Genomic DNA, 13092 nt, shown 5'->3' on the forward strand with positions numbered 1-13092 from the left:
GAGACAGGATAATGAAAGTCATACAGGAAAAACATGGGTTATGGTAGGAATATTTAAAAATTTAAGAATAATACAGTGAAGTTTTAAATTGGAAAAAAAAAAAAAGCTGCATGAGCAATTGGCCAAATGACTGTGTAATGTAAAAGGCTTTGCTCTTAGTGTTAAACCCTCAGACAATTATCACCCAACTGCAGTTCTCATCTCCACAGATCTTTTTAACTCCTTTCAGCGCTTAGTTTAGTTTTGCAGCCCACAATTTTACTGTTTTGGTTAAGTTTCACCCCTCTCATCAGTCCCTTTTCTAGTCTCAGCGAGAAACTGAAGGGCTGACAGACAAAATTAGTGGTGAGTTAGGTGAAAATAGTGGAGCATTTAGCTTTTTAAACCCCTACTGGATTATTACAGGAATATTATACAGGGAAATAAAATTATTGACAAAAGAATTAATCAAAGTAATAATCCAAATAATAATAATTCTGCCTGTTTGTGAACTCATATTTTGCACTTTGGATATTTATGAATACCCTCACCATTTAGCTCTAGCACTCCCATCCCTCCAGAACTATGCAAACACACTCTGCTGACAGCCTAGACTTCTGCAGACTCAAGCCAATCAGCCAACCAACCAGTCAGTACATTCCACCGGGTAATTAATCCCATACAGAACCGCATTACTTGGTCACAAGCAGATTACAGTTTCCCTGGTGAAACTGGAGTGTGTTCTGCACAATTGAACACATTCTACAACCTCATCTTCACTTCCAGCCATACACAACCAAGGCTAGTCACAGTGCCATCACCCCCCTTGAGAGATTTTCAATTGTTTGTCACAATATAATAGCAACGCAGACACAGTGGATTGAAAAGAATGAGTTGAGCATGGCTGTATTTGCTTTTTGTTGTGTCCTCATCAATTGCCCAAGGCTCTTAGTGTTTTAGTGGCCTGTGAAAACAAGGATAAATCTTTATTGTGTGGAAGAATTTGTAATAAGCTGTAGAACATGGTTACTATTACTGTTCACTTGCGTTTCTGTCAATGTTAAACAACATAAAAAGAAACTTTGCAGCTTGGTTGTGTTTAGTATTCAGCATAAAGATCGCAAAGGGACATTGATGGTTGTGCCTCCTTATTGTTTGTGCTTGTCATTGTCAGCCCGGTAACAGAGGACAAGCTTAAACACAGCAGACAGATCCATTTGTGCATAAATTATCCTTGTTGTTAGTATCAGTAACGAGCCAGTCATTCCCTCGTTTAGTGTTAAACACTGAGAAACGGCAAGTGGCCCATTGGGCTCTTAGCTAATTAAGTACTCAGCCCCCCCCCCCCCCCCCCCCCCCCACACACACACACACTAAGCAGTCTGATGTCTGCTACCTGCCTGCTGCCGTGGCAACACTGACGGCCTTTAAAGGCGATCCAGGAGAACTTCAAAGTCAAAGCAAGACCGCACGCAGGGATGTGTGTATGTTTGTGCGTGTGTGTGTGAAGATGGGAGGATGGATAATAACATTAAACAAGTAGAACTCCTCAACATACCTTCCGTGTGCCAGATACTGTGTGGTATGTGCGCTCTGTTCTGATATGTATTTTGTGTGTGCGTGTTGATGTATACAATTTACTGTTAAACACTTATCAACATAGACCTATTAATAACAGTTTACATGTACTGTATATTTTATTTCCTCTGTGTGAGGGTTGCACAACAACTGATGATGAAAGAGTTGGCAGTTCTGATTATCATTGTTTATATGAAGCATATATAGCTGTTATCCACACCCGTTCTTTTCACGGTTTACACCCACTCTTTCTTTCCAGCATAAAAAGAAAATCACCCTGTCCTGCCATGCAAATAAGCACTGCTGCGTCAATTTCAGTTCCAGGTCTGTGTTACTATAGCAACAACAACAGAAAGCACTACAAAGCTGTACAGAGAACAAGTTTCTCTCCTCTTCTTTCATCCCATCGTGCCTCAGATCATTACAGGGCATTAGCATAGAGATGGAGAGATGCACTACAGAGGGGGGAGAAAAAAGAGAGAGGGAGCTCATCTGGGGAACAGCTTGCCTGCTTTTGCAACAATGACCTCCAAATCACAATTTAAAAACATCAGAAAACCACCTGACCATGGCTAAAGTAGGGAAAAAGAAAAACAGACGGTCTATTTCTAGATTACGGTATTTATCTCTCGGTGAAGAGCCTGTCATATTTTTTTTCCACGTTGTCGTCCATACCATTCCATTCCTCCTTCCTGCAGCTTGGCACTCAACTGGCTTTATCAAAACCATGTGTCTGCTAAGGTGTGGTGCAGGGTTGTAGAGACTCTGACTGTGTCTCAGTGGTAACTTCTTCTCAGTTTGATCGTTTACAGTCTGAAGTGGCAGAAGCAGCATCTGCTGTAGGCAGCTGGAGGGAAAGTGTGCTCGCCCCTATGAGTGGCTACACACTGGCTGTGGCTGTGGCAGTGCCTGGACAAACCAGTGCACACACTCACACTGTCATTATCGGGATGTGTCATGGTGTGTAGAATTTACACTAACTGTTGTACTCTCTCAATAATCTCCTTCATTTATAAAGTTTCTTGCTTTACTCCTATTTTTTTCCTTGAGAAGTAAAACCACACATTATTAACTAAACCTGTGTGTTTCTTTGTGTGTCATTGTTTGTCTCTTTCGTAGTGTTTGTGCATGCATGGCCACACGCTCACATGCCCTCTACTCTTAAAGGTGTAGGATGCATCCAGCATGTTGTTTCATGTTACTTCATGTGTGTGTAGACATGCATACCTTATATGTGTGTGTGACTTTGAAGTGGTCTTATCTTTCTCAGCATTCCTCTCCCATGACAGGAGGGATGTAGGGAAACGGGGTGGTGGTCCAGAGAGGGACTAGAGGTAGCTGAGCAGAGGCTACACAGCCTGCAACCCCAGCTAGTGCTGAGGTGCAGGAGCAGGTGGAGGTATGGATCCTGAATATTGAAAAGCTTCACCATGGCTCAATATTTACTCCCATGGCAACTGCACCGAAAGGAGAGGATGGAGATGGGTTAAGCGCCAGTTCAATACCACAGGCTTGACAAAAGTTAAATTGTAAAGAGCTCTTTAACTGGGTTCCATAGTCAGGGTTTTCTGAGGGAAAGGACAATTAAAGTCTCAGATACTCCTGCAACATGCTTTATCGTCACCAGTGTCTTGCATCTACACTGACTTATAGACATGATCTTAGCATAAAAAGCCATTTATAGGTTTTATATTATTCCTAAGTATAGTTAAATGCTAAAAAGAAAAGCAAGAACCTAAAAAAATCAACAAGAACAGCCATTTGTTTTAGTTTTAAGGTTCAAAATGAGTAGGAGTGTAAAAATTTACCAGCTTGTATCATTGCAGTAATGTGTGATACTGTAAAGAAAATCTCGCCAGTGTTTCTTTTATCTTTTCAAATTTTGAATTAAATGGATAGATAATGAAACAGATAATGAGTTTCTGCTCTGGGGGAAAAAAAAGAATAGCGATCCAGGCATTTAGTCATTCAGATAATGTAGAGATAATATGTCATATCTGATCATTGCAGTATCTTGTATCACTATAATATTGTCTTTGATTGACATTACAGCATGACACATCATGCTGTAATGAAGTTAAACATCTTGCCATGCCTACATGATTGTCACACATTACTAAATCTGACACTGTCAGAGTAAGGTAGCTTACTTTCAGTCAGATTTAGCTGTTTTCACTGTTTCATTAAAAACCTCCCAGCTTCATTTTCCCATTGTATAGTGTTCAAGATATGTAAATACAGTATGATTACTTTAGGGACTCATGCCTAGTTGATTTAGCTTGTTATTCTGTGGCCTGCATAATTCATGAAGCTAAATAGTATCTAAATGCGCAGCAAAGGTAAGAAAACCCCTGTTTCAATCTGTCCAATCCTCTAATAGAAAATATAGTTTACTACACACATTGTTGGCTCGAGATTGAAGCTGTAGTTTGAGTTGTATTTATACAAACAATAGATATCATCTGCATATCAACATGTCTGAACTATACTGAAGCAGCAAATCGTTGAGTAGAAATATTAAATAACTCACTAATTTTTCCGGGAGTGAAAGTAACCGAATTCAAGAGAAGTACAAACCTGTACAGTGTTAGGGTGTTTAGTTGGCTTTATCTGGCTAACTAGCGTGACGAAAAGTCACCGGTTTCATCCCCCATCATTGGAGCACATAAGCTTCATAGGAGACAGTTTATAAAGATTACTTGAAATGTCCACCATTGTTTGAGCAAGACACTAAGCTCTTTTCCCTCTGCAGTGTCCTCTCGTTTTTGACTAACACTATATTATACTGCTGAAAATAAATCTTTGGGGCTGGTATAAATGCTCAAAAATTAAGATAAAAGGTTGTAAAAGTGAAGCTTGATTTGAGAATCCATGATTGTGTAACACTAACTTATTTTAACTTATTTTTAAAGAAGCTGCTAGCAATATTAGCTCAAGAGGAAACTGTTCCCTGCAAGTACCCAGATGACTGCTGTGTACTGATGTTGCCTTTGGTGAAAGATACGAATAATGACGCCTCATTCTTTATGTGTATGTGGCCATTTGGTTTCATATCTTGTTGTGAAATGCTGTGTATAAACAGGCCACATTTGTAGGCAGTTTTAAAGCCATCAAGCTCAATGATTTTCTGTTTTCTACTCTTCTCTTTTCAACTCTCTCTCTCTCTCTGTCTTTAATATTTTCTTGCCCTTGTGCTGTCTCTCTTTTGTGTTCACTTATTTGTGGTCTGTCTCTTATTCTGTGTCTGTTTCTGTCTTTTTTCTCTCCCTTTCTCTTTCTCTGGGGATGCGGATGAAAACCGAGCCTGTTTTATTTTTTCTTCAGAGGGCGCTGAATATTTCAGTTTTGCATTTTCTCTCTTTTTATGTGCTCCCTCTTTTTTCCAGGCCCCTTTGATGTGTCTGTGGATTCGTTATCATTCCGTTTGGATGAGCTCACAGACGCAGATGCGCGGGCACTCGCATGCACTTGCGCACACACCACGTGTACACACACGCTCACACTCTGTCTTTTTATACTAGAGACCAGAGGCATCCACATGCAAGTGTGCATTCTAGTCTGTTTGTCAGTCTTCTCCCTGCGCTGCTCCACCCACATCACTGCCCATACAATTCTTAAATACTCTACTTGCATGAAAAGAATATTTGCATAAGCAATTAGAGTTGCTTCTGTGTGCATTGACTTTAATGTGTACTCTTGTATTAACTTTATGTGAATGTTTATTTACAGTAAGTTCGTTGTCTCTGTATATCCAGCATATGGTACACACTCACACACATGCGGCACGTGGCATTGTGTGGTCAGGGTAGTCCGGAAAATGCCGGCATCCCTGCACCCCTCCTTTTCTGCCAGGCGGCTGGATGGCGGAAGCTCCTTCACCCTCTCTAGCACAAACACTCCTCTCTCCATGCCTCCCTCTCTTCCTCCCCTTTAAACAGCCATTTAGGACTGAGGGATGAGAGGACTTCCTCTTTAGAGAAGGCACATCTTTAATTTGAGCCTCCTCTCCTTCCACTTTTCTGACCAGAGATCCATTTAAAGCCAACCGGCCGCCCTGGCGCTGGCACCCCTCTCCTTCCTTTCCCTCTCTGTTTCTCCCTGCCAGGCCTCCCTGACTCTTTTTCTCTGTCCTCTCATCTCACCCTCATCGCTCTGTTATTGATGGTGACACACTGTCTACCGCTCGAGTGACCACACGCATTCAGACACACACAGAAACACACACTCACAAACACAGTTATTTTCCCAGGAAACACTGAAGGTGCCATGTGTTTACCTGCTCTCCTCAGCTTTAGAGCATAATATGTTTCAATCTGTCACGTACTTGAAGTTAGCTGCAGTGAATTTTTTCGGTGTATCCTCAGAGGTATAGGCCCAGCAGCCAACTTAGTCATAGTTCATTCCTTGAGTAGAGTTGTCAGTCACACACAGAGTTTGGGATTGTGGCTCATGAACAAAGGCCCTCATACTCGCACGTGCGTACACACACACACGCTCACGCATGCACACGCCTTCTGTCGTCTCTCAAGCGAGACACACACCCAATTCAATTCTGCTCTGCTTTGGAAGTTTAAAAAACTTGCTATTTCTGTGACATCCTCTTTTCCATCTTCCTCTCTCTCTTTCCTCTTTCTGTCTTTTTCCATCGTCTCCACATATCCTTTGTGTCTGTCTGAGCCCGGAAGGCAGTCATGCAACCAGACTGATTAATAATTACAGAGTACACAAAATTGGGAGAGAGAAAAAAAAACAATTTCTTTGTCGTTTGATGTCCGACATAAGAGAGACCAAAATTACAAAGAGACAGAACACTATAAAGAGGAGAGAAAGCTTGCACATTCCTTTTTCAATCCTCAGCTTCTGTTCTTTGCTTTTTTATTGCCTCCTTTTGCTGTTTTTATCTCCCCTGTCTTTCTGTGTTTCTGTTTTTCCATTTAATGTTCTGTCCTTATAAACACTTAAAGTTATAGCTTTGACTATGGGAAGCGATTAATCATTCAACAAAAAATGTGAACTTTGTCAATGTGTGTGCAGGCAGTGAGTATAGTTTTTTTCTGTTTCCTTAAGATGTGTGTGTTTCTGTAGGTGTGTGCACACAGTTGCATGTTCATAGTGCTACTTGCTACATACACACACTCACACACACTTGACAGTCCTCCTGCTTTGTGAAATACAGATAAATGTGTGGAGAACAGCGTTTTAGTCCTCCCTCATCACCCGTTTTGTGCCTGCTGTAATTAAGTAGTAGTTGTACTTCTTAATGGTTTAAAGTCTCACCCAATAGACAAAAATTAATATGTCGTTCTGCTTGTCTGTCCATGGGGAATAATTACACATACACTGAATATTATTTACAAGGTGCAGGAGAAAAGCGCGCTGACATTCAGTCACACATACACACAGTACTCTACATACTTCACACTATATTAAAAATAAAATTGTCATCTTGGTTCATTAATCAGGAGAAGGGTCTTGGAAGGTTTCAGTAGTTGATGCTGGGAGTTGTGTCTTCACTGCCTAAAAAAGTGCTGCCTGTTGTGTTGAAGTTCGGAGTTGCACATTCGGTGGGAACTTTTGTGAAAGTCTCAGCAGTGCATGCACTCCTGTTTTCAGTGAGCTGCACCCTTAACATTATTACCATGTATTATACATGAGTAGCGGGGACAGGCGTGCCAAAGTTCATCTTATTTTAAGGAATTTTAATTATTATTATGATTAATTATTATTATGATTATTTTACATCTAAAAACATGTATTTGTCATCTAGCAACCCCAGTTTCTTAATGTCATACTCAGTGCATTTTTAATCATTTTTAAGTATTTATCACAAGACATTGTATATTCATTTTAGAGGTATTTTTCTCTCTTTCTTCTTTTTAACATTTTAAAACACGTTTTGTATTGTGAGTTTCTGAGCTACAATTTGTAAATCTTTTCAATGAAATTAAGTTTGGGACATTACAGCGTTATCACTGTCTTACTGTATAGTTTGCTACCTGTAAATTCTCAGGTGACTTACAAAAATAACACCTTCATACGTTTCCTTCACTCCTAGCTCTGTCTTTCTTTCTACCCTCTATTCATCCAACCCCCGACACACACTCCTGTCCCCACACACCCTCTGTGGGTAGGGCTTGACAGCTGCTTGGTATTGCTGTATATGATGTGGTGGCTGGGCCTCCTGGCTGGGCTCTGACAGTTCTCAGTATGAGGCTGTCCCTCTCAGTATGCCTGTCAATCCACTCCGCTTGCAACTCTGTGACCTGACATTTGCCAGCAATAGCTGCAGCAAGCCTACATGGAAGACACACACACACACACACTCACTCACACACTCACACAAAGTTGAAAGTGTGTGAAGTGAGTGGATAGCTACTGTAGAACTGTATGCTAAAAATGACTTTCCTACATTCTCTGCACTATATAATAAAACCAAACTGACAAAAATAGTTCATGGTCATATAAAATCTGCAAAGATTTCATTCAGCATGTGAAGAGATTGTCTTTTTTTTCGGTGCAGTATCAAGAGGTAGCACCACCACAAGTACAAGTCTTGTGTGTGCAGATAGAACAGATGCTTTCTTTTTGACATATATTTCTACAGCCATCTTCTATTTTCTCTCTTACTTTTCTTCCTTCCTGAAATCACTTTATAACTACTGTTTTAAAAAGTTCTGTAAAAGTAAAGTTCACTTACTTTCTTTCTTAACAAAAGCTTTTCTGGATTCCTGGCCTGCAATTGCATTTCTATGACTACATATACTCATTTCTGTGTGTGTGTTTGGTTTGAAGGGAGATGGAGAGCCAGTTGGACAGAGCCAGGGAGAGCCAAAGGCAGCAGATCCAGCAGGCAGATATGGCACTGGAGCAGTTCAAGAAACAGGTGGAGCTCAGCTCTGAGAAGGCCTATGCTGACATGAAACTCCAGGTCTGATATACACACACACACGTACATGCATGAAAGCATAAAAAGCATCACACACTGAATGTACAATGCAAGTTAGTTAATACTAATCTGTATCCATGCACACCTGTTTTCTGTTACACATGTACATTCTGGACATCCAGTCAGTTTCTGTTTTCTGTTACTGTATGTGTCAAGAATAGATGTATTAGCACAGACACACATACACACTTTGACCCTAACCCCCTTTCATGCTTGCTTTACCACAAAGGGAGTGAGCTGTTTGGCAGTAACCAAGACAATGCAGACACACACACAAACACACGCACTTTTTGTTCTTGCAGAAACACAGCCTGACCACAGATGCAGTAGGGCGCCACGCTGGCTGTGCTTGAATTCCTTGTGTCTATGTCTTTCTTTCTCCATCGCTCTCCCTCTCCTTCACTCCGGCTGTCTAATGATTCGCACAATTAGGCCGAATGCATCCTATCGTGGGTCTTTTTCTGGCACCTTTTAACTGCCCGTATACTGAAAAATCTATATGTAAGAGCCAAGAACATAATCATCCCCAGGCCATTTTCACTCAATTACTCATTCCAAATGAATGAATTGATTTATAATCCTTCTCATTAAGCAGCTGCATTCATTTCTCCACGATCTCACACTGACCTCGCTTCCTTTCGGTGGGCATGACGTGGGCTGGTCAGGTTTCGATGGAGAACAGGTCATACGCATTACGCAGCCAGACTCATTAGTACGTCAGGCCATCTTCACGATTAGCCCTCCACACTACGTGGGCTGCTGCTTATTAGAATAGTTCTCCAATCAATATGCACTTAGCTGTAAACTTTTGATGCCATCTTAAAAGTCAGTTTGGCTATAGGCGTTTTTGTTAAGCATTTTATGGCTATACTGTGTGTTGTGTTGTGTTGTGTTGGGTTGACAAAGCAGCATTGACTGTGGGCCTGAATGTTTTACAGGGATGCATGTTAGGGAGATTAGCGAGTTTTAGGCACTGATTAGTGAAGTTTTTCAGCTAATCAGTATGTAGGGGGCACACGTAGTGTAAGAAAATTAGAGTTTGTGTGGGAGTCAAATTTATGCATGGATGTTTGTGGGCACACAGATCATTCTTTATTTCCCCAGACTAAGTTCTGAAATGGTTAGATATGTAATAGAAGATAAATTGTGATGCCTGCTGTTGAACTCCATACAAGGCACCTAAAAAACTGAGATGTCCTTTGCCATTCAAGGGAAAAAAACACTGTATTAAAGGTTGCAGAAGCTTGGACTCCCTTAGCAAAAAAAGCTTTTTGAATTGCCACTGTTTGCCAGTTCAAAAAAATTATATTTTCTATAAGCTCAATAGCCAAAAAGTGGCCTGCACATACGGCACTTTGTGAGCATTCAGGGCATGCTTTCTTTGGTTTGTAGCCACTACAATGAACACATTTTAATTTTTGTATTCGCAGACAGACAACCTAGGTTTACTTTCTTCTTTGTTCCTGCTTCTTGAATGCAGAGCTACTTTTTTTTTTTCAGCAAGTGATATCTTCGTTTTTCAATGCTTGGAAAATGTCTGTATTGCTGTATTTTTCCTCTTCTTCCTCCTACACTTTTGTCCTGTTCTCATCCTTCCATCCTCTTGCTCGCTCCTTCTTTCCCCATTGAGCCCCTGGCATCCCAATCTCCAATCTGACTTTATCCTCAGCCCACATCAAAGCCACTGGAGAGGAGAGCAGTCTCTTCTGCATCCCTGTCATCCTCTCTCCTTCTTTTCCTCTCTCCTACTTCTCTCCACCACTCTTGTGCATTGCTCCATCACTTTCTCCTGCTAAGGCTTTAATGTTACAGAAAGTACTTCAAAAGAAGCTTTTACTCTCTTTTTTCATCCGTCCATCTTTCCTCTCATCATATTCTCCCTCCCTCTGTCTGTAGATGGTGTTATATCTAAATGGATTATCTGTATCATTCCCTTCCTCTGTCTATCTTTCCCTCATTTTAAAATCAGCATCCCACTTTTAGACTGCACTTAAAGGAAAGAGTATGCCCTATTTTGGTTAGAAGAAAAAAAAAAAAGAAGCACCACCAGCATACGGAATCAAATCTCTCTTGCATGCATAGTTCAATGAAGGCTTCAGCATTTTAAATGGATTAATCAAAACACATTTAGCATTTCCTGAGCGTTACACACAGCATAGCCCAGATACAGAGGCGTTTCAGTAAATTACATTTCCAATTGTTGTTGATTATTGTCACCTGAACAGAAAACATGAAAGCGGTAGGCTGCAAGGAAGCTAAGTTAAGATAAATAGCAGAAATATTGTCAAATACCTCTTTTCCAGAAAAACAAGTCCACAAGGAGCCAGAAGCTCATGACTCTCTTCTATACTCTCTTTGAAATGCAGTTATTTTCCTTCACCTATAAATATGTAAATTATTTTGAACTACTGGTATTACATATTTAATGTTTAATTTGAATTATCATTACAATAAGATCACACATAATGTGTTGACTATATTTCTTCCCCAGTGACACTTCATTAATTTCAATCAAAATAAAAATGTTACAGCAACATCACCCTGCTGCAGATGCATGTTTTTTGCAAGTGCATTAGAATCCATCAACTAAAACTAATAGTGAAAACACTGAAAAGAATCTTGAACGACACATTGAGTAATTTCTCTTCTCTTGTCTAGTTTACAGCAACATAAATGTATTCCAGATTGTGAACCCAGCCGAAACGGTTTACACAAGCGTGTTGTACTGTATGTATTTGAATGCTGATTTGTTTTCAGTCAGTCAGCATAATAGTAGTTTTTTTTTCCACTCTCATTCCCTCAGATGGAGAAGGTAGAGGAGGACCTGATCCGCTCCAAGTCCCTCAGGGAGAGCCAGGCCAAAGAGTTCTCCCAGCAACTTGATGCACTCAGACACAAATATGAGCAGCAGGTCTGTATGAGTCTGTAACTTTATATTCATCTGTGTACAGCATGCTTTATCTACCTGTATCTGCATGTGTGAATAGTTTTGTTGCTTCCTTGCTGCTGAAGTATCCAGGGGGAAGAATTCTCCTCTTGTTTCCATCTTCATCATCATCACATTGTTATCTTTTCTTGATTATCATTGAACACTTGGCCCATTGGAGCCAAGGGGACTGACTTCCATTTGGAATCGTCTTGTTATTCCTCCCCATCTGTTCTGCCTGATTAATTTCTCATGATAAGGGACACGCTTTAGATTAAGCTTAGATTGCGGCTCAATAAATATTTTAAACATTACCAACTGAAAACTAATGCAATCTGCATAGCAGACGCACAGTCGCCTTATCATCGCATCTCCGTCACTCTTCTTCGATTAGGAGTCTAGAAACCATTTTCACAACTCATTGAAATCTAGCTTGCTGATAGGAAGACGTCTCTTATAGAGCATCGGATTCTATTAAGACATGGATATTATCTGAGGCAGCCAGTGCCATTGTAGGATACAGGGAGTGTAGTTTATATTTCACTTAAACCTCATTGGCCTGCCAGCAGGATTTGTATCTTTTGCTGTGCGCTTTAACAATATGATTGAATACTTTAGCCATAAAGGGTGAGTAATTTGATTAAATCTAATCTTACCTCTTTAGACAATGCTATAGTTTTCCCGCAGTGTTATCTTCAGTGACCCTTTTGTGTTTCTCTGTGCAACAATAATTGATTAATATTCAGACTAATGATTTGTTATCTTCTGAATCCCCTAATTCATACTTTAGTTGTATATAAGATACAAAATAAAATTTAAAATGGCTTCAACAAAATAAACACAATCATGCAGCTCTGCATAGCAAATAATTGCACAATGGGATAAAAGATGTATGCTGTAAAATAATAAATAGATCATGAATTCTTTAATTCTTCCTTTAAATGATGTTTAAAGAAAAAAAAAGGAAGTTCCATCTACTCATATCCATATGATACAGTATGACCATGTGGCACCACATAAGCCTTGAGAGCATACAAGACTAACTGGTGTATCATCTCTATTTCCCATCTGTATCCACAACATGATTGATTTCCAGGCAGCAAACTAGCTCTCTGCCTGTCTGGTAATAAGCATGCTAACACTCATTTCCAGGCCAGATGGAGTTTACACTGCGTGTAATTTACTGTAGATTGTTGTAAGTGGAGGATATAAGGCCAGTGTTATTTCCAGCAAACACTGGAGACACTCCTCTCTGTTACTGATTTGCTCTACAGTATGGTTGAACAGCTGTGCTTGTAATTATGACATTTATGGAGGAAAAAAAAACATTTTAAATACCGTACATTTTAAAATGACTTTAAATGGGATGTATGAAGTATTCATTCTATCGAAATTTTTTTTAAAGAATGGTTAAAAACAAATCTGAGGAAGGTGGGAAATACAAAGTTTCACTTCTTGCTGCAAGGGTACATTGTCATAGAAATCAGACAACACTGGTTAAACCGTTAAACAGACTGTATTTATATCCAATTTTTATCCCTATGAAATGATTCAGTAACTGAGCATTTATCAGTGTTTTGAGTGCCAACAACAGTATGCTGTTCTGAGGAATCACACAGTTTTCTATTTCATGTGAAAAACAGGTAAGCAATCAAAGCTTTGC

The 13092-nt window shown here is 40.0% G+C and overlaps 1 protein-coding gene across 1 annotated transcript in view; it reads left to right on the plus strand.

The window, feature by feature from the left end:
* Positions 1–13092, plus strand: part of cep112 (centrosomal protein 112) — a 92777-nt gene that overhangs the window by 31049 nt on the left and 48636 nt on the right. The window contains exons 18-19 of the mRNA XM_041062754.1: positions 8350–8485; positions 11307–11414. Of these exons, the coding sequence (XP_040918688.1) occupies positions 8350–8485; positions 11307–11414 (244 nt within the window). The remainder of the gene's footprint in view (positions 1–8349; positions 8486–11306; positions 11415–13092) is intronic.

Source organism: Toxotes jaculatrix, chromosome 18 (assembly GCF_017976425.1).
Source record: "Toxotes jaculatrix isolate fToxJac2 chromosome 18, fToxJac2.pri, whole genome shotgun sequence".
Taxonomy (NCBI): domain Eukaryota; kingdom Metazoa; phylum Chordata; class Actinopteri; family Toxotidae; genus Toxotes; species Toxotes jaculatrix.